The sequence below is a fragment of the Gopherus evgoodei genome, chromosome 2 (genome assembly GCF_007399415.2).
Source record: "Gopherus evgoodei ecotype Sinaloan lineage chromosome 2, rGopEvg1_v1.p, whole genome shotgun sequence".
Taxonomy (NCBI): Eukaryota; Metazoa; Chordata; order Testudines; family Testudinidae; genus Gopherus; species Gopherus evgoodei.
Genome location: NC_044323.1, coordinates 221456806 through 221482592, shown reverse-complemented (window position 1 = coordinate 221482592; position 25787 = coordinate 221456806). Strand labels below are relative to the sequence as shown.

Sequence of the window (25787 nt, the reverse complement as noted above, 5' to 3'; positions counted from 1 at the left end):
GAGACCTGGAGCCATGCTCCCTGCTGCATGACCAGGCCCATGGCCAGGGTGCGTGATGCTGAGTCCGCCGCATCTAGGGCAGCCTGGAGAGAGGCTCGGGAGACCTCGAGTCCTGGGGAAGGAGCTCTGTAAACTTCGACATGGCTGAACACGTGTTATGACCATATCGGCTTACAATTGCCTGTTGGTTGGCAATGTGGAGTTGTAGGCCTGCTGTGGAGTACACTTTTCTGCCAAAGAGGTCGAGTCTTTTAGCGTCCCTGCTCTTTGGAGTTGACCCCTGAAACCCCTGCCACTCCTGTTGGTTGGCCGCATCCACCACCAGGGAGTCTGAGGGGGGGTGGGTGTGTACAAGTGTTTGTGCCCTTTAGAGGGGATGAAATAGAGCTGCTCCATTCTCTTGGCAGTAGGGACCAGTGAGGCTGGCGTTTGCCATAAGGTGCGGGACGTATCCGCTATGGTCTTTATCAGCGGGAGCGCCACCCTGGATGGCCCTGAGGGAGCCAGGATGTCTACTACAGGGTCCGCATCCACCTCAATTTCCTCAGCTTGGATTGTGAGGCTCTGAGCTGCTTGCTGGAGCAGTTGTTGGGGGATTCGGGTCTCCTCCAGGGCCGGTGCCGCAGCCATGCCTGAGACTGCTTCGTCTGGAGAGAAAGACAAGGAAATTACATGGATCGGCCCCTCCTCTGGTGCCTGCAGACCTTTAGGGTCCTGCGGCACACGGTACTGTAGTTGTGTGGCCAGTTCTGATTCTAAGTGAGTGGTTTGGCATATTAGGCGGTGCCTGCTGAGCCCAAACTGTAGCCACTGTCGGTGCGGCTGCTCGGATAGGGGTGCTGAACTTGGATATGGCACACCCCTGCCCAGCGACGGTGCTGGTGGAGAAGGCAGCTGTGCCGGGGCCACCGACGCCGAAGAGACCGAGGCCGACTTTGATCAAGGACCAAACGCCTGGCCTACGGACTGGTGGTAGGCTCAGGGGGTCCAAAACGGCCACTGCAAGGGCGGGTGCCATTGCTGCTGCCACTGTGGGTAATGCTGGTGGCTCGCCTCCGAAACTGATCTCCTGCTCCGTGACCGGTTGGAACGGTAGGTGTCTCTGCCTCTGAGTCTGAAGCCTCTGAGTACAAGGAACTGGGGGAAGCAGCACCTGGTGCCGTTGGAGAGCGATGCTGAGGCGGCGGGGAGCCTCTTATCTGGTCCGGTGCCACCTTAGCGGCGCGGAGCGGGGAGGGAGGCGACAGCATTGCTGGCTTGCCCCTCCATTGTACTGGGGGACGGGCTGCGGTAGGCAATTCCCTACGGTGCAGGGAGGCCGGCACCGGGAGTCCCATCAAGTCTGAGGCTGCCTCAAACACCTCCGGTGTCGAAAGGAGGCGCAAGTCTCAGCTGAGGTCCGGGGATCTAGGCCGGTCTGGACTCGACCGTCCTCTCTGAGGTGCGGGAGTCAACGGAGCAGCCGAGGGCTGTAGCCCAGCTTGTCTGCTTGCACCCGCGGACGGCATCGGCCTCGAGTCCTGGTGGGGTGACCGTTCTCTCACTAGCTCTCTCTTCTTAGTGGGCACCGGCGACGGTGAGCGGTGCCACACTGAGGCCAACTTCCTAGGACCTGACTCCATCCGGTGTCGGGATTTAGATGACTTGGGCTGGGCCCTAAGTCCTGATGCCCGTGCCCAGGTGCTCCGCACCGAGGAAGACGTGCTGGGCACCACCTCAACCGGTTCCAAGGGTGGCCGCAGGGCAGCCTCCATGAGGAGGACTCTTAAGTCTTTGAGTTCTGTCTTTGAGAGTTCTTGGGCGGAAGCCCCTGCAGATAGAGCACTGGTCCTTTTGGTGGCTCTCTCCGAGGCACCTCAAACAAGCAGAGTGCAGGTCACTCTTGGGCATGAATTTCCCGCAGTCCTTACAGAGTTTAAACCTGGGGGACCTGGGCATGCCCCAGCGGGTGACAAAACTTGGGGAGGGACTCCCCAACTACCAAGAACTATATACAATGACCTAAGTAAACTAACTATAACGTAACTATATACATGGGACTATACACAAGGATAGGACGCTGCTAACTTGCTGTGCGCAAGAGAAGTTCCAGCTAGCCGTCACCGGCGGTAAGAAGGAACTGAGGGGGTGGAGGGTCAACAGGCCCCTTTATAGGGCGCCGTAGTGGCACCACTCCAGGGGGCGCTGGGGCCGACCCTACGGACGCTGCTAGGTTAAAATCTTCCGGCTGGCGTGCATGCGGCGTGCGCACACCTACTTTGAATGGACATGAACAACCACTTGAAGAAGAAGAACTGTTATAGGACATGCTAAAGATGCTGAATTGCTCCCATGCTGAATGGATGGACAAAGCAGCCTTCTCTGAAGTTGTGATGAAACATTACAGCAAACTTCTAGGTGGAGATCAAGAGCAATTTAGATTAGATCCTTCTTCCCTCTAGGAAGGGAATCATTCCCTGCCCCCCATTACTGTTCCCTAGGCTTAGCAGCAAATACCTAAGCACACTTTCCCACAGTACACTGAATCAGATCCACGGGGTTGGCTTTAATGCATTCTTTCAGCTATTTCGTCACACAGAGCAAGTATTTCTGATCCCAATTTAAATCTTTTAGAAATTGCATTTAAGATGGCATCCCTACAATTAGACCTCTGTGGCAAAGATCCATCTGGGATTTCCCTGTAGATCTTCACTATAATATTCCCTGTTCACCTCTGAGTTTATTTTTGCTGTACCTATATCCAAACTAAACTACAGCTGCAAGAGATTTAGTACTCTGAAACTGAAAGAGTTTGCCAAAAGAATAATCTGCATCTTATTTTATTTTTTTAATATTTTCATTCATCTCGTCCTGAGATTTGTGGAAGGGCGATACAGTTGTTGGGCTCCTGAAAAGAAATTTCTACATACATTATGAACCACATTTTCTTTTAAACCATTTGGCTTGTTTTCCTTGCTCGCATTTGCAAGTAATAATGAAACAGTTAAATATATAAATAGAGAACTACCACTTTAAACTGTTTTGAATAGTCTCTAGAGCTACACAGATTTTAACATATACTTTTTTTATTAAATATGTAAAAAGATAAACGCAAGTCAAGTTATTCACATACTCAGAGACAGAAAAAAAAATCTACTCTACCATGCAACAATTTGTGGGTAATGTAAAATGACTGATACATCTGAATAAGCCTTTTTGCATCTATGATGTCATTACTTATCTATTTATAATTAACAATACATATGTTTACATTCCTTTCAGTTTACATTTAATATATAACCAAAGCTTCATGGTGTGCTATTTAGTAAAAGTAATTACAAATGCATATTAAAACCATAACGGAATAATGGTGTTACTCACCCGGGCGAGAGGACAACTCTATCCCCTTCCAGAGTATCACTTCTCAGCACATTTGAGGCTCTCTGGCTTGGGAAGGTAACTACCATTCCTGTGCCCTACATCAATCACTTCCTGCCTGATGCAAAGCAGTGAAAGGGTTATACTCCACGGACCAATTACAAGGCAGAGTAAGAAGAAAGGGAGGAAAGGACAGGTTGGCTTTTTTATACTTACAGCTGAAAGGGGTAGGGCAGAGTAGCCTTGTCAAGAACCACCTCGCAAGCAGAAAAATCTAACCATTTTGCAGCCTTGCAAAAGCACTTTTTAAGGAAGCGCTCTCCAGCGTCTGCTTGCCGATAAATTGAAAGATGATGGAATTGTATCAGGGATCACAATCTGGTGCTGATGCCAGTAGCAGGGTAGGGTCTGATCCTGAATTCCTTGCACCATCAGAACTTCTGCAGATGCTAATGGAAATTTTTGAGACAAAATTAAGAACTGGGTCCTAAATGCTGATATTTTAGGCAGAAAATATCCTGGATCTTCTATCTATGGTGGATCATGGGAATATATTGTATATCCTTATAAAAAACTCCTCACTTTTTAATTTGCTTTATATATAGGATTTTAATTGAAACCAAGCAAATCAATTAAGCTAAAAATAGCAATGAAAGTGCTACATTGCAGGGTACAGCTCTTTCACTACCTATTACTGGGTAGGAAGTGAGGACAATGCTGGGGTCAGGGCCAGAAAACTCTTTCAACCCACAGGGACTGGATACTATGCTGCTGAGCTGAGGGAGCAATTGAGGAAATGGAAACACCTGTTCTAATGTTTAAAGGTATTTTATGTACTGGCTGTGGTATGAAACTCTGTAGGAGTGATTGCTCACATTTAACTAAAGTAGATTAACTTTGCTGAAAAAGATCTGAGAATTGAAGATTTTTTTTTTAAATTAAAAAACCTTCTGCTTCAGTATAAATTTAGTACCGGAGCTTAATCAGTAAAGCAACTCCATAAAGATTTTAAAAGACACACCATTCAGAAGGTTTTATTGAGCTTTTCAGTGATGGTAGCCTGGGATGAGACTTTTCCTTGTGCCTGCCAAAAAATAACCGAAGTCATAAATTTAGAATTAAGAAATAACGTGATGGAAGCCAGGAACACCAAGTGTAAAAGAAAGGCAATACTGATTCAGAAATAGATCCAAAATGTGCAATTTTACGATTTTTTTAAAAATAAGGAATGCTTTTAAATGTATTTTATGCTATATTTCTGCCTATAAAATGCCATAATTTAGAACAGGATAACAAGGACCCTAATTAAGAAGAAACACCCTTGGCACAGAAGTCTCTAAATTCTGGTTCTGCACTGGGCCAATCTATCCAGTAGTAAGGTCAGTCAGCCTGCAGAACTGTTTTTGTCCCTTGCAGGTGATCCCCTGCTAATGTGTTCTTTACCTCTAACAGGACTTCTGGCTGGTTCCCTAAGCATGAAAACTGGCCTAAGCACCAATGGGGAAAATATCCTTCAATCAGTATTCAAATAATTTCATGTTTAAAAGGAGAATCTCTTAAGAGTTTCAGGACTGGTTCTGCAGCTGGCTTGCTGCAAATCAACCTTGGACATGCCTAGCCCCAGTAAGGAAGTCTTCCTCTTCCATATGTGTATGGCCAAGGGGAGAGGAAGCAATAGGAAAGAGGAATGGCTGACCCACTTGATCCTCATTTGTAGGGGTGGCAGGCAGAACACAAGGTCAGAGATGGTATTTTGCAGATGCAGCTGCAAGAGAGAGGAGATTGTTGTCTTCTGAATCAGCACTGAGCTGGAGGCAGCGACAGAATTTCTAATAAATACAGGTCCTTCAAAAGAAAGCTGCAGGGAAAGCTTCGGTTGAAAAGTCAGGAAATTGAGAGGACTTTCCAACAGTTAAGTAGACATGTATCTTCCAGAAATAAAAACATATCGTGCAGCTTTCTAACATGCTTTGGTGTAAAACACTCAGGGGGTTTTAAATCTTTATTAGGGAAACTGTTGCTTTGCTTTCTGTTTTGTGAATACAGGATAGGAACGATATGGGTCACATAAGCCTTTTCTCTCCACAACACACACTTCCTCATTATAGCTTGAGTATCACTTCTAATGTATCCCTTTGTTCCAATTGTTTGACCAAATTTATGCCCCGAGGCAGATGTACTTGAAAATACCAAAGCACCACCAAGTGACAAACACATCTGTGGTACAATACTTCTTGCCACAAGAGATGCCAATATAAACATTTTAGAACAAATTACAAATGTATCATACTTAAGACAAAAAGAAAAAATAAATATATATATTTTTTAAAAAGCGGAACAAATCTCAAGCAGCCAAGTGGTGAAGTTGCAGTGATGTACAGTAGGTGATGTAGCCCTACGACCTCTCAGGTAGACACACTGAAAGAAGACTTCTGCAAATGCATCTTGGAAAATATGGGTACAGAATGCAGTGGTTTGCTGGCACTCGCTATGGTACAATAAATGTTAATGGCAGACTGGGAGTGACTGGTTTCGAGTTTGAGGCCACACATGTTCCTTTCTCCAGAAGAAAGTTCCCACACAGAATGAAAACTGTCAAAGACGTTGGACAGGTCAGTATTCTTCCTGCTGCTGGGGCTGTTCATGAACCTGCTCCTCGCCTTCATGCTCATCTGTGTGGCTCTCCTGCATGTTTAAAAATAAAAAAATAAAAGAGACTTCAACAGAACACACTCCTGATTTGATATATTACCATAGCACTTAACCTAGTCTATGTTTTGGCTTCTAATTTTCATTCAAGTATGAGGACAACAGGTAGCCATTATTTCAAGCCTACCAAGGCAAGACATCTCTGTTGGACACTCCCACGTCCCCTTCAGTCTCAATATCCAAAATATTTTGCAAGTATATCTGTTTAATGTAACAGGATGAACCTTTGGGACTAAGGGGTTAATATTTGAATAATTTCATTTCCAGTACAAAAGACACTCATTCAGTGGAATAAATGTTGCATACTAGGTAACATGACTCATAACAGTTTTATGGAAAAATAAGTTTCAGAGCACTTTGGGAGAGCTTTTCTTTTTTTACTTAAAGACTCTGAAAACTGGGATAAGACCATGTTTAATACAGTCTGCTGCAGTGGCCTGTGGTACATGATTGTGGTAAACAAGTTAAAACTGCACAACTGGTCTTAGAGAACAATTCAGACAAATCCACTTGAACATGGGCTGGAGCTAATAGCTTGGGAAAGCACAGATTCATCATGGAATTACATTATAATTAGGGCTGTCAAACAATTAAAAAATTGCAATTAATCATGAGATTTAAAAAATAGTTGCAATTAATTGAAGTTTTAATTGCACTGTTAATCAACAGAATACCAATTTACATTTATTATAAATATTTTTCGTTTTCTAAATTTTAAAATATATTGATTTCAATTACGACAGAGAATACAAAGTGTACAGTGCTCACTTTATTATTTTTATTACAAATATTTGCACTGTAAAAATAAACAAAAAACAGTGTTTTTCAATTCAGCTCATACAAGTACTGTAGTGCAATCTCTTCATCGTGAAAATGCAACTTACAAATGTAGAAATTATTATTTTTTATATAACTGCACTCAAAAACAAAACAATTTAAAACTTTAGCACCAACAAGACAAAGCATGAAGGGGCACATGAATGTTTAGCATATCTGGCACGTAAATACCTTGCAATGCAGACTACAACAGTGCCATGTGAATGCTTGTTCTCACTTTTGGGTGACATTGTAAGAAAGAAGCGGGCAGCATTATCACCCATAAATGTAAACAAACTTATTTGTTTTAGCGACTGGCTGAACAAGAAGTAGGACTGAGGGGACTTGTATGAGATTAATTGAAAAATACTATTTATTTTATCTTTTTTTTACACTGCAAATATTTGTAATACAAATAATATAAAGTGAGCACTGTACACTTTGTAATCTGTGTTGTAACTAAAAATCAATATTTGAAAATGTAGAAAAACATCCAACATTGGTATTCCATTATTGCTCAACAGTGCTATTAAAATTGCGATTGTGTCTTTTAAAAATCTAGTTAATTTGTTTTATGTTAATTGCATGCATTAAGTGTGACAAATTGACAGCCCTAATTATAACAGATTAACCCATTTACTAGTTAATACATGGATTTTATTTTAACCAGTTTGTGCTTGACGGGAACTGGGATTATTCCTCCCAAAATTCTGTTGATTTGAACAGCATTAAGTGACATATTGTTCCTATGAATAGGCATTAAAGAATAGATAGTTTATCTGTAAGCTAGAATTTGATAAGGATGTGGCCAAGTGGCTAAATGAAGAGCTCCTGATACATATTCCCTGATTTGTCATTCACCTACCCTGGTCAAGTCTCTTAAAATTCAATGGTGGCTCATAAGAATCTGAGCAGTGCTGCCAACTCATGATTTTACTGCAAGTACCCCTATATTTGCTGTTTTTCATAAAGCTTCAGTTATATCATTACACGAGTACCCAGGCTTAGGCTGAAGAAAAAAAAAAAAGTCTAGCCTTCATGGCTAGAAGCTTGAAAGGCTCAAAAGCCAGAAAGCGCATTTAAAAAGAACCCAACATTTAAAAAATTCTCATGATTTTTTGGGCCTGACCCATCACCTTTGAACATTTAGGGTTGGCAGTAATATTATCCAAACTGAGGAGAGAAAGGAAGCACCATACCCACAGGTGCAATACTCTCTGGGCACTGGGAGCAGCACTGGCCAGAACAATGTGCTACCTTTTGGAAGAATTTTCCCCAATGCAGCTCTGAGAATGCTTTAGGGGCAGGGCCTCTGGGGCTGGCTAGCACAGATGGCAGATCTAGTTTTTCTTCCTCCTTTCCCCTACAATACAGTATCGCTGCCTCCTGCAGAGGTGCACTAGGGAGCAGATTTTCTTGCCCTTCCCCAGCAAAACTAAGGATATGTATATACTACGAAATTAGGTCGATTTAATAGAAAATTTAATAGAAGTCGATTTTTTAGAAATGGATTTGATAAAGTCGATTGTGTGCGTCCCCACTAAGCGCATTAAGTCGGCGGTGTGTGTCCACAGTCCGAGGCTAGCAGCGACTTTTGGAGCGTTGCACTGTGGTAGCTATCCCACAGTTCCTGCAGTCTAAGTGTTATCACATAAGCATGATCTGCTAAATTACATTATAAAATGCACAAGGGCCAGAATGCTTTACAAATGAAGGAAATACAGTCTCGTGTTCAAAAACTGGATGCACTTCAGGAAACAGATATTTTTATTTTCCCTAGTTGTTTTAGTCACGATTCTGCTAACCTAAATCAAAGTTTAAAAGGATACCTAAACTTTGTTGGGAGTTTTAGTTAATCCACCAAATGCACCTTAAGAATAATTAAATAGAAAAATGTATTTATTTTCTTTGAACAAATCTCAGTTCGGCATTCATTGATTTCACTGGCTCCTGTTAGTGACACTGTCTGACCTTTTCCATGTTCCCATTGACTCTAGCACCATTAAAAGCTATGCTTTGTCTCAGCAGATTTCATCATTCTGGAGAATGATTTTACTGAAAAGATCCTACACAGTTCATCCCTGCCCTACATTAGTGATAGCTAGCTGACTACGCCGGGGGTGACGGGGGGAAAACTTTGCTTAGCTGCCATTCAAGCTGCACCATCAATAATGCAGTATCTCTGCAGGACCTGCTATCTCCAGACCATTTTTATTAGACGTGATTGGTGTAAATAACGCTCCAAAACGGATATTGTTAATTTTCAAATTTAGAGGCTGGGGGGAAAAAAGAGGGGAGGAGGGAAGGGAAGAGTCTGATGGAGAGAATTTGAGGCTTCTCAATTTAATTCAAAGCAGGCTATGCAATAAAGTGTTTCCATTTTAGCAGGTTAACAATATGTTTCTGGAGGATAGGGGAGGCAGAATAAGGCTTTTTACATTTGGTGTCAATGCTGAGTTGGTTTCTAAGAGCAGGAAAATTCCAAATTGAACAAACCGAATCATCCTTCATTTAGGAAGCTAAAGGAAAAGCAATTTTCAGGCAGATACCAGGTGTCGATCCGGAGAATTATAACTTAACACTTCGGGACCCCTTGGGAGAAGTGGTCTTAATACATATATTATTGGTACATCAGGCCAAAATGGCTTCTAACATTAATATTAAATAGCCCATTGTCACAGATAGAATTTAAAGGGTTCGAGACGTATAAAACTTTAGGACTACATTAAGTAAACCTGGGCTGGGAGCTGTACATATGAGTTCCCACAGTACAGAGACACAGCAGCCTCAACTTTCCCCATCTATCTACAGTTACACATGAGACATCTCATGTAGGAATGGTCCTTTTCTGATGGGAAGTTAAACAAAATAAAAACAGAATGATACATAAAAGTCAAAATATTAGCACTGATGCTCCTAGTCTTGGGTGTTAAAGTGACCTCCCTGTGTGTTTGTCTGATAAGATGCGAGGGTAAATTGTTCCTATGAATAGGCATTAAAGAATAAATAGTTTATCTGTAAGCTAGAGTTTGATAAGGATGATTTTTTTTTTAAATCAGCTTTCTTCATTATTTAAATTGGATTTTATTTAAGCTAAATACAGGATTTTTTTTTAATATACTATTTAAAATTAAATTTTAAATTGACAACCTATGTTTGGCCAAAACTTATTACAATCTTAAAATTATTTAATTTAAACATTAAAATATTAAGCAGTACATGTCTGCTGCCAAATTTTAAAGACAGTCAAAACCACTGTACTGGTAGATGTCACCTGAGTTTGTTGAAGTGCTAAACCAGTTTTTGACAGCAGTAGCCTCTTTTGCCGGTAGAGACAGAATATCTTCTTCACTTCAGTTTATTTAACTAGTTCAGTTCAAAGACTAGTTTATTTCAAGTTAAGAAAGCAGATGGGAGTTAAAAAAAAGCAGGAAAGCTTGTTTTTCCTTTACCAATCTGTGTATAAAAGCTAAACATAAGAGGATGAGATCTATAAATTCTAAAATCTTGAAGGCCATAATGACCAGAAACAATTAGTTCAATTTACTAACTACAGACAATACAGGTTATAAATCAATTAGTTTTAAATGCAAAACATGTTTTGATAAACTTTTTTGTTTCACATACCAGCATATTTAAAGCAGTTTTATTTAATTAAAAAAATGCTGGTTTTGTGCATTTTTAATTGCATTTGAATTTCCATCCAAATAGAGCAGTGGTCCCAAACTATGGAGGGAGCATTGGGGGGGGGGGGGGGCACGGAGGAATGTTTGGGGATTGCATCACAGGGCTTGGCCAGCCCCATGGGAGAGATGGAGAGAGTGCCACCCAGCCCTGTTCTGCCCCCAGCTCTGCCCCAGCCCAGCTTCGACCCCAGCCGCAGCTTCACTCTGCCCCCAGCCCAGCTCTGCCCTCATTCCCTCTTTGTTCCCAGTCCAGCTCTGCCTCTAGCTCCAGCTCCTCCCGCAGCTCCACCTTCAGCCTAAGCTCTTCTGCTGAGGAAGCCTTGGCTGTGCTGAAACGGAGCGGGAGTGTGGACAGATTCTATTACTTGTAATGGGGGCATGACAGGAAAAGTTTGGGCACCACTGAAATAGAGCTTAACACAAACAACAAGCAAAAAATTAATGAATATAATCGCTTAAATAAAAATGTATAGATATCCCCCTGAATAACACAAACACCAGATTTAATGTAAGGTCTATATTTAGTTGCAAATCAAGATGTGTTAATGATTACCAAGCAACAAAAATCAACTTTCTTCAGGAAAAAGAAAAGTAGTACTTGTGGCACCTTACAGACTAACAGCTTTATTTGAGCATAAGCTTTCATAGGCTACGAAAGCTTATGCTCAAATAAATTTGCTAGTCTCTAAGGTGCCACAAGTACTCCTGTTCTTTTTACAGATACAGACTAACACAGTTGCTACTCTGAAACCTTTCTTCAGGAAAATAACTAAAAAGTATGAATGTAAAACATGATTTAAATCATGTTTCATGGCTGCTGATTTAAATCATGATTAAAATCAGTTATTTGAATACATTTGATATAAATCAATCCACCCTGACTTGCAGATTTTTTATAAGAGGCACTAGTTAAAAAATACAGCATTTTATTATAAACTTGTACATACTGATCTTGTACATGTGCTAGGGAAAGCCGCTAATCATGAGCTAAGAACTGGCTTGGGAACCTACTCTGACTCTGAACAGACTCGTGGTCTTCTGTCTGCCTGAGGAATGGTTTCCTTGGGCTGGAAATGGCAAATTCCCCCCGTGCCCTGGCCACTCCTGAAGAAGTTCTGAAATATGGGCATTAATTTCTCAGTTTAGACAGTCTGTACCTATACAAATGAAATAGGAAAGTCAGACTTTCACTATGCACAATCACTTTAGGACTGTATAGTCTATTTGAACACCACCCCTAAAAAGCATTTACTTCTAAGCTTATATCGCAGGATTGTGTCACCTCAAGCTTCCCTTAACAGAGATGCTAGCTTTCCAGCTGTGAATAACCTGACTCTTCAATCTATCTGACTTATACCGTGAGCCATCTAACTGCTCAGGTGTGACTGCAGGCAAAGGCAGGTATTATGAAGTCCAACTACTTCAGAAGTGTCTCTTTCAATAGGAGTTTCTTTCTGAGGGACTGGAGCAGTAGGGTGCTAAAATTTACGAAGTTTAGACAAACTGCTAGAGAACCTTGAGCTCAGTGACTGACAGGGATACATATGTACTAAAGCATTTAACAACTGCAAGCCTTTAGCTTCCATTGAATTGCAAGAGACTAGACTATTTAGGAGAGAGAACAGAAGCAGCAAATTTTTCACTACAAGCCAGAACTGCATGGCTCAGGGATTCATAATTGGATATGAAGCCTTTCACCTCTGGATTACAAGACTGAATTACCCCAGTTCAAAAGTGACTGAAAGCTGTTATGCTAAACAGATTATCAAATGTTTTACTTGCTAACTGAAGTCTCAGTTTAGTTCTCAGCAGATCCATGTCATAAGCCAGGGGTAGGCAACCTATGGAACGTGTGCCGAAGGCGGCACGCGAGCTGATTTTCAGTGGCACTCACACTGTCTGGGTCCTGGCCACTGGTCTGAGGGGCTCTGTATTTTAATTTAATTTTAAATGAAACTTCTAAACATTTTGAAACCTTATTTACTTGACATACAACAATAGTTTAGTTATATATTACAGACTTCTAGAAAGAGACCTTCTAAAAAGGTTAAAATGTATTACTGGCACAGGAAACCTTAAATTAAAGTGAATAAATGAAGACTTGGCACACCACTTCTGAAAAGTTGCTGACCCCTGTCATAAGCAATACATTTACTAAAAAAAAAAAAAAAAAAGACCCAGTATCTGTCTTTCTTAAATGCTCCTGTGACTTTGCTGAAGTCTTTAAAGTCTTTCCTCTCCTCAGCACTGTGCCTCTCAAGCTATCTTTATATCCAGCTTTGTTCTTAAAGACATAAATAAATGATTTTTACTTGCTAATATTATTTAGCTTTTCTCTGGGTGATCTGTTTGTATTCCCTTCAGGTCTTTGTTACTGAGTAAAAATTCTTATAAACAAAGATTTAACAAACCAAAAAGAAAAAACAACACTTCCAAGTTGGTGCCTGTCTCGTCAATCTCAGGAGAGAAAGTCCACTGACTGAATGGAAGCTGCTTTATTCATACCCTAAAATTGTTATCTCCAATTCAGTACAGAGACAATGTAGAGAAGCTGATAAAGCCACTGACCATGTTGTGCCTTATGGATTATTTATAGGGCTGTCATGGAGGTCACGGAAGCCACAGATTCAGTGATTTTCCGCAACCTCCGTGACTTCTGCAGCAGCTAGTGTGGATGACCCCAGGGCCAACCAAGCAGCTGGCCCTGGGACTGCTGCTCAGGTGGACCTGAGACAGCAGTTTGGGCAGCCCACCAGCCAGACAAACATAAATTGTTAGGCAAAAGTCCACAATTGTTAGGTATAAAGAACATAAACTGCTAGGCAAAAGTTAATATGGTTTCTGTAAAGGGAAATCACGCCTTACTAATCTATTAGAATTCTTTGAAGGGGTCAACAAACATGTTGTCAAGGAGGACCCAGTGGACATAGTGTACTTATTTCCAGAAAACCTTTGACAAGGTCCCTCACCTAAATTGAGTTGTCATGGGATAAGAAGGAAGGTCCTTTCATGGATTGAGAAGTGGTTAAAAAAGACAGGGAACAAAAGGTAGGAATAAATGGTAAATTTTCAGATTGGCGAGGGGTAACTGGTGGTGTTCCCCAAGGGTCAGTCCTAGGACGAATCCTATTCAGCTTATTCACAAATGATCTGGAGAAAGGGGTAAACAGTGAGGTGGCAAAGTTTGCAGATGATACTAAACTGCTCAAGATAGTTAAGACCAAAGCAGACTCTGAAGAACTTCAAGAAGATCTCACAAAACTAAGTGACTGGGCAACAAAATGGCAAATGAAATTTAATGTGAATAAACGTAAAGTAATGCACACTGGAAAAAATAACCCCAACTACACATACAATATGATGGGGGCTAATTTAGCTACACCTAATCAGGAAAGAGATCTTGGAGTCATCGTGGATAGTTCTCTGAAGATGTCCATGGAGTGCACAGCGACAGTCAAAAAAACAAACAGGATGTTAGGAATCATTAAAAAAGGGACAGAGAATAAGACGGAGAATATCTTACTGCTCTTATATAAATCCATGGTATGCCCACATCTTGAATACTGCGTACAGATGTGGTCTCCTCATCTCAAAAAAGATACACTAGCTTTAGAAAAGGTTAAGAGAAGGGCAATTAAAATGATTAGAGGTTTGGAACAACATGAGAACATAAGAACGGCCATACTGGGTCAGACCAAAGGTCCATCCAGCCCAGTATCCTGTCTACCGACAGTGACCAAAGCCAGGTGTCCCAGAATGAACCTAACAGGTAATGATCAAGTGATCTCTCTCCTGCCATCCATCACCACCCTCTGACAAACAGAGGCTAGGGACACCATTCCTTATCCATCCTGGCTAATAGCCATTAATGGACTTGGGTCCCATATGAGGAGAGATTAAAGAGGCTAGGACTTTTCAGCTTGGAAAAGAGGCCATTGAGGGGGGATATGATGGAGGTATATAAAATCATGAGTGGTGTGGAGAAAGTGAATAAGGAGAAGTTATTTACTTGTTCCCATAATATAAGAACTAGGGGCCACCAAATGAAATTAATGGGCAGCACATTTAAAACAAATAAAAGGAAGTTCTTCACACGGTGCATAGTCAACCTGTGGAACTCCTTGCCTGAGGAGGTTGTGAAGGCTAGCACTATAACAAGGTTTAAAAGAGAACTGGATAAATTCATGGAGGTTAAGTCCATTAATGGCTATTAGCCAGGATGGGTAAGGAATGGTGTCCCTGGTCTCTGTTTGTCAGAGGGTGGAGATGGATTGGCAGGAGAGAGATCACTTGATCATTACCTGTTAGGTTCACTCCCTCTGGGGCACCTGGCATTGGCCACTGTCGGTAGACAGGATACTGGGCTGGATGGACCTTTGGTCTGACCCAGTATGGCTGTTCTGAGCATCAGGCCCGGAGGCAGCAGAAGCAGCAGCAGGGATCCAGCCCCGGGACTGGCCGGAGCAGCAGCTGGTCGGTGGCCTCTTCCCCGGTGCTGCTGGCTCCGGGCTGCCTCTGCCCCCCGGAGAAGGAATTTACTTAGAGACATGGTCGTCCTTCGGCATACACAGCATATGCGGCTGTGTCGGGCACTCAAAAATTTGGGGCACCACTGGGACCACAGGCGCCAACTTCTCATCTTGCCAGGGGGTGTTCGACCCCCCCCACACCTCCACTCCAGGCCCTGCCCCTACTCCACCCCTTCCCGCCCCTGCTCCACCCCAGCCCCGCCTCCTCCCCTGAGCACACCCCATTCCCGCTCTTCCCCTTCCCTCCCGGAGCTTGAACGCTGCAAATCAGCTGTTTGCTGCACTCAGGAAGTGCTGGGGGGCAAGGGGGAGCAGTTGGTAAGCCCTGGGCCACCTGGGCGAGAGGTGCTGGGGGAGGGGAGGAGAGCCTGGTGTCAGTGGGTGCTGTGCACCCACTAAATTTTCCCTGTGAGTGCTTCAGCCCCGGAGTACCCACCCATGGAGTCCGCGGCTACGACTGGGACGGCAGGTAAGAGTGGGTTGGCTCCCACACACGCACAGCACGTGCTGCAGTCTCCTTACTAGGCAGAAGGCAGGGGCCATATTCATAGAGCCAACCTAGGGGCACCAGTTGCCCCGGTATAGGGGCACCAGTATTCACAGAGCTGAATGCATCAGCATAGGGGCACCAGTTTAATAATACTGCATAGGGCCCCATAAATCCTAAGGATGGCCCTGCTTAGGGGGTAGCTGATCTGAGAGGTGAGCTCCAGTCTCCAGTGCTGTCAATTCAGAATTTTTCACAAGAATTAAGTTTATTTAAAAAAAAGAGCTATTAAAAATAGGGATTTGTCAGTCCTGAATAAAAACAGTTGGCATGTCTGAATAGGGCATGCTCTCTAGAAAGAATACAATATATGCCTGTAAAATTACAGCTTAAATGAACCAGGGCATGTGAGTGCTACCAAAAGGTTACTGGAAATATGAACTGAAAACAAATTTAAGTCAACAATGATATTTCAAGCATGAGGCCTTTGCCAGGAATGATTTGTACAGTTTGTTCTAAGTATAACTTTTTGCTGAGGAGAGCCTCATGACCCTTGATATCTAAAATGCACCCTGAACACTAAGTTAACCCTTTCGCTTCACTGACAGCCCCTACACTCCAGCTCTTTCATTAGCAGTTTGGGACTTTCTGGGCCAGAGGTTAAACCAAAGCTGGATTTAGCAAGAACTCAGCAAGAAACCAGAAATGTTGGAGCTGCTTGTAGCTTTGGGAGTTGGGGCTCAGGAAATCCTAACTGCTGTTACCAAGGGATTAGCCTATAAAATGCTCGGCGATAGAGAGAAAATTTAACTTGGAGATGAGGAACAGATTCACTGCACAGGCAGAAAATGGAACTCAAAGAATGCAAGGCAAGCCAAGGAAAAGAGAAGAAATTGCAAAAGAAAGAGTAGGCAAGCTATGCAAGTACCCTCTCCACTGTTAGCATCAGAGCACCTAGATCTTCGTTTTAAGTGCTAGTGCGCTGATGTCTTGCCTCAGTAAACCAGCACTGAGCACCAAAGAGCTAAGGAGAAAAGACACCTACTAAAGCAAAGGGCTCAATTTTCCCATTGCAGAATATGAATAATTCTCTGGAAGTTATCTGTATCCAGATGTGGGAGAACAGGGCTGTAATAGTAACATGAAACCCGCAGACTCCGCTTGATCACAGACTTCAGGTGAGGATGCACTGTATATGCTAGATGTTTTTGTGCAGCTATTAGTTTATGACATTCCTAGTGGGGAGGATGGAAGGAACCAGACAAAGGGCTCAGAACTATGATCTGAGGTAAGATGAATTTTGTGATGTGTTTTGCCAATAATGAAAGCTAAAGAAAAGGGAGTCAACAAACATTCTTTAGCTAGGAAGTCGCTTAACAATTCGAGCCAACAAACAAATAGATGTAATATAGATATGGGGAGAAGGGATTTCTCCGGCTTCCCTTTACAAATAAATTACTCTTCTTGCATCCAGACATTTTCTTTAACCACTATATATGTGCAGTTCCTATGACTTTGCTCAAATGTCTGGTCAAGTTTTTTTTTAAATGTTTGCTCCTATCACTATTGAAATACTGGTTTGTAAGGAAACCTCCATGTATCCCTCCCACTTCCAGTCAGTTTTAGCTGTGTGTGGCCATCAAGATCATAATTACAATTTTCAAGTTCTTGATAGTATTTTTAAAACTACACAAGGTAAATTACTCTAGCCTTGCTTTTAATGACCCAATAATCTTATCTCAAGACAACTAAACCAACTACTACTGAAATTATCATCTAAGAATAGCTGCTAAATAAGGAAGTGCCAACAAAGCCATAGTACCAGTGAGAGTATGTTGATGCCAATACATTCTGGAACCAAAGCTACAGTCCACTGGAGACTGAGGGGTGAGGTGCGTCCATGTGCATGGTATCAATCTTCAGAGTAGTGTACACAGGGATTTAGCTAACATGAATGGGAACAGTTCCAACTAAATTCTCATGGAGTCATTACCCCTGAACATATCTAAGGAATTTAGTCAGTACCCTTTGTCAGACCTCTTCTTCCTGCTCTATTAAATGTTTACAGTGCTATGTCTATAATACTAGTGAGATTCTTGCTTAATTGTCCAGATAAAATAATTCTGAAATACTGGTGACTGAAAAGGACAAAAGATTATTGGGTTTTGTGCACTGAAGATTCTGCCTACAGCAACAGGACAAAAATGATAAATAAAAAAGCAATATGTTCCTTGTACCAGAATTAATCACAGTGTATACAGTGTGCAAACGTGTGAACATGTCTATATGGTCTTCAATTTAATATTCTGAGATATTTAAGAACCTCTATATTTCATCATATTTATGCAATCTGATTTTCAAGAACATGTCAAGGTACAGGATTACAAAGCAGAGGCAGGAACAAGAATATATGAAAATACTTCAAAATGCTTATGACGTTCCCGTCTGTTTCAGATTAACATCTCAACAAAATTAGAGCACATAAAATTTCACAACTGCGTTAAAAAGCTATCAGCCCCTTCAGTGCATTCACCAATAGCAAAACACTATTGGTTTCTAGATGCAAAGTGTTTTTTTAAATTGACATTTGTTAAAAAGACTAGGCTGCAACAGGCTGTGCTGATCTACCTAGAGAACTTGACCCAATATAGTGCCAGTGATTCTTCAAATGAAATTAAGCCTGTTTGTTTACATTAAGGAAATGCACGAGAATAAAGAATATCTTGCACTTACATGTTCTTCTGAAGCATAAAGGACTTCCATTAGCCTTTGGACAAGGTCATTATTTTCTTGCCCATGTTCTTGGCAGAGAAGTTCAATCTCCCTTAATTTTCCAAAGTAGAAATCCCTTTCCTTCTCCACACCTTCGAGTGCAAGTTTTAATGTATGTACCTGTGAATAAAACATACATGTTCCAATAACAGGGACACAGAATATGCCATCTGTGAGATAGATTATGAGTGGGTTTTTCCTACAGAACAAGACAGTGCACAACAGGCATACTCTTAATACATATACTTTTTTACAACTCTTTAAATATAAGGTGTATTTAGTAGTTGTTAAAGGTGCCAGATTGTCTGAATAAAGATATCCTTGTTCACCGAGCAGTATAGGCAAAGCAGTGTAAACTTCCCCATAATACCCACCAATGCACCTCAACTCTGACACTAGAGGGACCATTTTTACAGAATTTTTCAGTGCTGTGGTAACACATAGCAATAGCAAACTACAATGACAGAGTGGCTCTGGATCTATAAATAAAACCTGGCTCCTGGTGAGACTGCTATAAGTGCCATGCTGTGCCATTTGTGATGGCAATTAACACAATATTCATAATAGCTGCATTTCTACTTCAACTGAATTAATGTACATTTGTTGTAGGTATTGTTTATCCTAAAATTTATCTATTCCTTAAAAACATTTAGTTTTGTTTCCTGATATTTTTTTTTTAGTGTTCTGTCAATCCTGCCTTGGCAGAATAATAATTAGATGACCTAATACATTTTTTAAAAAAATTTTTGAGCGCAAGGACTGTGTGTGGCTGCTTATGCCTTTCTTCACTTGTTTAGCTGGTCTGGTGCTGGGTTTCAGAATTCTCTCATGCTGGCATAAAATGTAGTGGTAGTTCTGAAATACCAGCTTTCAGGTGGTTGATCCAGGTGCTCCTTGATGGGGTTCTCACAACAAATTTTTTGATGGCCTTAGAGAGCGGCCATCAACTCTTGCTGGTGGCCACTCTAACAATTTTTCCTAAAATACTTATTTAACTTTAGGAAAAACAAATAACTATGCACATAATCATGTCCAAATCATTGTAATTTATTTAGGTAGGGATTTTTTTGTGGTAAACTCAACAATAAATACAATTGTCTCTATTCTACACTGGACTTACACAGAATAGAAACACAAGGTGCTTTTCATGTTCTCTTCTTTTATTGTTGTGGTGGTGGTGGTTTCTTTTGCTTTTTTGGTTGCTTTTTTTATTAGACTTGCTAGCTTGTAAGTCTGCTCCTGTGAAAAGTGATATTTGTATGTTTTATATATAGAAGCAGACTTGCTAGCTAGCTGGGAGGCAGCGAAAAGTGATATTGACATACAAATATTACTTGCCAAGGATGAGTAAATCTGCTGTGGAAACCTGGGGGACAAATTAAGCCCTGGACAGAGAGATGGGTAGGGAGGCATTGAGGGCCAGGGGTGATGGAGGGGTGGTGAGCCCAGGGCCAGCACCCACCACCATGCAGCTGGGGCCAGAGTTGCAGCTGGTACCCGAAGCCCCACAGCTGGAGCCTGTGGTTGCCACCCCAGAGCTGAAGCAGGAAGCCCGAGCCCGAGTGTCCCCAGGAAGGTGGCACCGGCTGGCTGATCCTCTGGCATTTGTGACTCCAGAGTGGGGCAGGGCTGAACCCCTGCTAGCAGCCTTGGGGGATGAGCCACTGCACTATTCTGCCCCCCCCCCCCCAAATCACCGCCCAGAAGGCTGTGGCCACAAGAAAAGCCCATGATGGCCGCATGATAGAAAAGCTGAAACTGCTTCAGTTTCAAAGTAACTCTCTTAATTGACACCTGTACATGAGAATCTAATTCCAATATACACTTTGGCAGCTTTGTTTCACCACTATACCTGTTGCGCTCATTTGCTAAGCACTCATTTATGGTTTATCCTGACTATATTAAAATAACAGGGTTCGCATAAACTAGAACAGAGCCCTCAAAGTTATTCTTTCAAAAAGTATTTATGTGAACGAAAGCCAAATTACAAATATCTTAGCTGCTGTATACTTAACTCTACAATAACATGTTACCAACTCCATTAGTTTTATTGGGATATTAAGGGAAGACAACAGTAGAACAGGCACAGGTGAGGACCATTAAGGGTAGCATTGCCAAATGGTAAATACACGGGTTTCATTATCATATTCAATTCAAGATGGTGAGAACATCAAACCTCTAAGTCAGTGGTTCTCAACCTTTCCAGACTACTGTTCCCCTTTCAGAAGTCTGATTTGTCTTACATACGCCAAGTTTCACCTCACTTAAAAACTACTTGCTTACCAAAATCAGATATAAAATACAGAAATGTCACAGCACACTATTACTGAAAAATTGCTTGCTTACTCATTTTTACCATATAATTAAAATAAATGGATTGGAATATAAATATTGTACTTATAGTTCAGTGTATAGTATATAGAGCAATATAAACAATTACTTGGATTTCATAGCTAAGGGTTAATGTCTCTTTTACCTGAAGCACCTGACCAGAGGACCAATCAGGAAACCGGATTTTTTCAACTTTGGGTGGAGGGAATTTTGTGTCTGAGGCTTTTTTCTGTCTGCCTGCTCTCTCTGAGCTTTGGAGAAGTAGTTTTTGCTTTCTAATCTTCTGTTTTTAAGTGTAAGAACAAAGAGATCGATAGTAAGTTATATGGTTTCTTTTCTTTGGTATTTGCATGAATATAAGTGCTGGAGTGCTTTGATTTGTATTCTTTTTGAATAAGGCTGTTTATTCATATTTCTTTTAAGCAATTAACCCTGTATTTTGCCACCTTAATACAGAGAGACCATTTGTATGTATTTTTCTTTCTTTTTTATATAAAGCTTTCTTTTAAGACCTGTTGGAGTTTTTCTTTACTTCAGGGAAATTGAGTCTGTACTCACCAGGGAATTGGTGGGAGGAAGAAATCAGGGGGAGATCTGTGTGTGTTGGATTTGCTAGCCTGATTTTGCATTCCCTCTGGGTAAAGAGGAAAGTGCTTTTGTTTCCAGGACTGGGAATGGAGAGGGGGAGTCACTCTGTTTGGATTCACAGAGCTTGTGTCTGTGTATCTCTCCAGGAGCACCTGGAGGGGGGAAGGGAAAAAGGATTATTTCCCTTTGTTGTGAGACTCAAGGGATTTGGGTCTTGGGGTCCCCAGGGAAGGTTTTTCAGGGGGACCAGAGTGCCCCAAAACACTCTAATTTTTTGGGTGGTGGCAGCAAGTACCAGATCCAAGCTGGTAACTAAGCTTGGAGGTTTTCATGCTAACCCCCATATTTTGGACGCTAAGGTCCAAATCTGGGACTAGAGTTATGACACGGTGTGCAGCGGTTACGGGATAGACAGAATCCAGAAGCCAGTAGAAATATTTTATTTTTCTTTTCTCTGCTAGGGGCTTTTTAGCAGAGAGAAACAGTTTGGTTTTAAAAGGGAACCAGAGAGAATTTTTTTTTCTGCTCTCTCTGGCAGTTTGTGGCTTGCATATTAAGCAAGAAGCCATTAAGGAGCTGTTACAGGTCTTTTGTCATGCAATAGCCCTCCCATTAGGAGGCAAGTACCAGCACTATATCATGCAAATAAAGTGGTTTTTCTAGTTTACGCTAGAGGGAGAAAGGAAAAAAAAATTAGAGTGTTTTGGGGCACTCTGGTCCCCCTGAAAAACCTTCCCTGGGGACCCCAAGACCCAAATCCCTTGAGTCTCACAACAAAGGGAAATAATCCTTTTTCCCTTCCCCCCTCCAGGTGCTCCTGGAGAGATACACAGACACAAGCTCTGTGAATCCAAACAGAGTGACTCCCCCTCTCCATTCCCAGTCCTGGAAACAAAAGCACTTTCCTCTTTACCCAGAGGGAATGCAAAATCAGGCTAGCAAATCCAACACACACAGATCTCCCCCTGATTTCTTCCTCCCACCAATTCCCTGGTGAGTACAGACTCAATTTCCCTGAAGTAAAGAAAAACTCCAACAGGTCTTAAAAGAAAGCTTTATATAAAAAAGAAAGAAAAATACATACAAATGGTCTCTCTGTATTAAGGTAACAAAATACAGGGTTAATTGCTTAAAAGAAATATAAATAAACAGCCTTATTCAAAAAGAATACAAATCAAAGCACTCCAGCACTTATATTCATGCAAATACCAAAGAAAAGAAACCATATAACTTACTATCTGATCTCTTTGTTCTTACACTTAGAAACAGAAGATTAGAAAGCAGAAACTACTTCTCCAAAGCTCAGAGAAAGCAGGCAGACAGAAAAAAGCCTCAGACACAAAATTCCCTCCACCCAAAGTTGAAAAAATCCGGTTTCCTGATTGGTCCTCTGGTCAGGTGCTTCAGGTGAAAGAGACATTAACCCTTAGCTATCTGTTTATGACAATATAGAGCAATATAAACAATTCATAGAATCATAGACTATTAGGGTTAGAAGGGACCTCAGGAGGTCATCTAGTCCAACCCCCTGCTCCAAGCAGGACCATCCCCAGATTTTTACCCATTAAGTTCCCTTAATGGCCCCCTCAGGGATTGAACTCACAACCCTGGGTTTAGTAGGCCAATGCTCAAACCCCTGAGCTATCCCTCCCCCACAATTACTTGTTTGTATGAAATTTTAGTTCGTACTGATTTCGCTAGTGCTTTCTAGGCAGCCTGTTGTAAAACTAGGGAAATATCTAGATGAGCTGCTGTACTCCCTGGGAGACCTCTGTGTACCCCAAGGGGTACACGTACCCTTAGTTGAAAACCACTGCTCTAAGTCAGTAGTTCCTGAGACTCAAGTTATCTCTATAAAGAAATAGACTAAATTTACATTTTCAATAACCTGATAACATGTCAGCTAGTAGAAGATTCGTGATGGTGTACCAAGAAGTTCCCTTTCGATAACTCACCATACTAGAACACAAACCAGTTTATTTCCTCCACCAGTTAGTACTCCAAATAACAGAGTTGAAGCAGTGACTACAGTCTAGCAAGTTCTGTTCTCTCCATGTTATCATGGTTACATGGCTAGCTGCAACTTTGACCCCTTTTCTAGCTTCTGTGTGCACTCCATTCAGGTATCAGGCCTCATGCCTGAACCCTTCTCAGTGTGGAAGGGAAACCGAGCACTTTTGAAAGTCAGGCCACTTATTTAGGCTCCTAACCACAGACTTCAGTGCCCAACTTCAGGCACCTATAAGCATGGATATGGTGCATAATGTTTGAGCCCTGTTCTACGTTTTTCCTACATACAGCAATCTAGTAGAGATGATTTAGTTTATAGTTTGGTTCATTATAGATTTCTAAAAAAATATTTACAGAGGATCCAATCAGGATCCAACCTCTGTTATGTTTAGCCGTGTTCAAACAGGTACACAGTCTCTACTCTGAAGCACGAGGGGGAACAGCCTTTGTAATTCTGTCCTAGTTAGTAAAATTATAATTCAGGCCTGATTCTCATACCCACTAAGGGCCCTGTACACCATTTTAGTAGTGTGAAGAGGCCTCAAAGCAGATGTAAATGGAATTTATGCCTAATTTAAGGCCTGTTTAAGGTCAAATAAGTGTAAAGAATCTTTAGTGGAAATGAAAATCAAGCTCTCTATTCTTAATATAAAAGTCTAATTTTTAAAAATCTTAGTTTAATCTTCAATAACATCCTGTAACAAAGTTCTATAGGTCACTGGTTCTCAACTCGGAGTACACACTACCCCTGGGTGTATGCATAGGTTTTTCATGGTACATCAACTTATCTAGATATTTGTCTAGTTTTACAACAGATTACATAAAAAGCATAAAAAAGTCAGATCAAATTAAAATTTCATACAGAAAACTATTTGTTTACACTGCCTATATAGTATACACTGAAATGTAAGTACAACATTTATATTCCCGTTGATTTATTTTATAATTATATGATAAAAATGAAAAAGTAATCAATTTTTCGGTAATTATTCTGTGACACTCTTGTATTTTTATGTCTGATTTTGTAAGCAAGTAGTTTTTAAGTGAGGTGAAACTTGGGGGCACACAAAACCAATCAAACTCCTGAAAGGGGCACTGTAGTCTGGAAAGGTTGAGAGCCATTGCTATAGGTTAGTCAATCACTATGTAAAGATATATCCTTTTCTCAGTTGAAAAAGGTATTTTGCCTCTGTGTTGTCTTCCTTCCAGATAGCAAAGTATATTGACCACCACCAAACTCCCAATTCTACTACAGATCCCTGGCACCCTACTATTAAACCTCTTTCCCTGGTGAAAAAAGTTTTTTTTTTATTATTCCTCCTATCAGAAGTTTTAATCCATAAGGATAGACTTAACTCACAAAATGTTACTGGATTCTTCATAACAGGGCAAAATAATTACCAAGATACTCTTTAAACTCTAAATATATAAAATCCATCAATTCTCTTTTTCTTTCTAAATTCTCATGCAACATGTTAGAGGGACTAGAATTTTTCTTATAAACCATGCAGCTATGTATTCAAGTAAAACTGTAATATGCATATTCAAGTACAATTAGCTTTAAGGCAGCTCTCACACTGCAGTATGATTCACCCAAAATCATCCTTAGCATCTTTTTAAAATATGGGTACAACACTGGCCATCCTGCAGCCATCTGCTAGAGTAGGATTTTTTAATGACATCACTTTTTTGTTTGTAGCTGAGCTATTCCATTTGTTAGATCCTTTACCATTGTGAAGTGAATATAATCCAGATTGAAATCGGAAGTTCATTTTTCAGTTGTTCAATGTTTTGCTCTGTCTCAGTACAATCTTCAGTTTCATGACTTTTCATCTTTCCTAGTGTTTCTGATTACTAGGGCCCTACCAAATTCACAGCCACGAAAAATGCATCACTGATCATGAAATCGGGTTTCTCCCTGTGAAATCTGGTCTTTTGTGTACTTTTACCCTATACTATACAGATTTCACAGGGGAGACCAGCATTTCTCAGACTGGGGGTCCTGACCCTAAAGGGAGTTACAGGGCAGTCACAAGATTATTTTAGGGGGATCGTGGTATTCCCATGCTTGCTCTTGTGCTGCCTTCAGAGCTGGGTGGCTGGAGCGCAGTGGCTGTTGGCTGGGCTCCCAGCTCTAAAGGCAGCGCCCCACCAGCAGCAGCGCAGAAGTAAGGGTGGCAATGCCACACCATGCCATTCTTACTTCTACGCTGATGCTGGCGGGGGCTCTGGCTTCAGAGCAGGGCTCTTGGACAGCAGTTGCTGCTCTCCAGCTGCCCAGCTCTGAAGACAGTCACCGTCAGCAGCAGCACAGAAGTAAGGGTAGCAGTACTGCAATCCCCCTACAATAACCTTGCACATCCCCACCCCCGACAACTTCTTTTTGCTTCAGGACCCTTACAATTACAGCATCTTGACATTTCAGATTTAAATAACTGAACTAATGAAATTTATTTTTAAAATCCTATGCCTGTGAAATTGACCAAAATGGACCATCAATTT

General features: G+C 41.5%; 1 protein-coding gene across 6 annotated transcripts in view; it reads right to left on the bottom strand.

The window, feature by feature from the left end:
- Nucleotides 1-2803: 2803 nt before the first annotated feature.
- MAPRE2 (microtubule associated protein RP/EB family member 2) overlaps nucleotides 2804-25787 on the bottom strand; it is a 162233-nt gene continuing 139249 nt past the window's right edge. For all 6 annotated transcript variants that reach the window (XM_030553053.1, XM_030553050.1, XM_030553051.1 and 3 more), the window contains 2 exons: nucleotides 18318-18476; nucleotides 2804-6042 (listed from right to left, as the gene is read on the bottom strand). In XM_030553053.1, coding sequence (XP_030408913.1) covers nucleotides 5971-6042; nucleotides 18318-18476 — 231 coding nt within the window. In that variant the 3' untranslated portion in view covers nucleotides 2804-5970. The remainder of the gene's footprint in view (nucleotides 6043-18317; nucleotides 18477-25787) is intronic.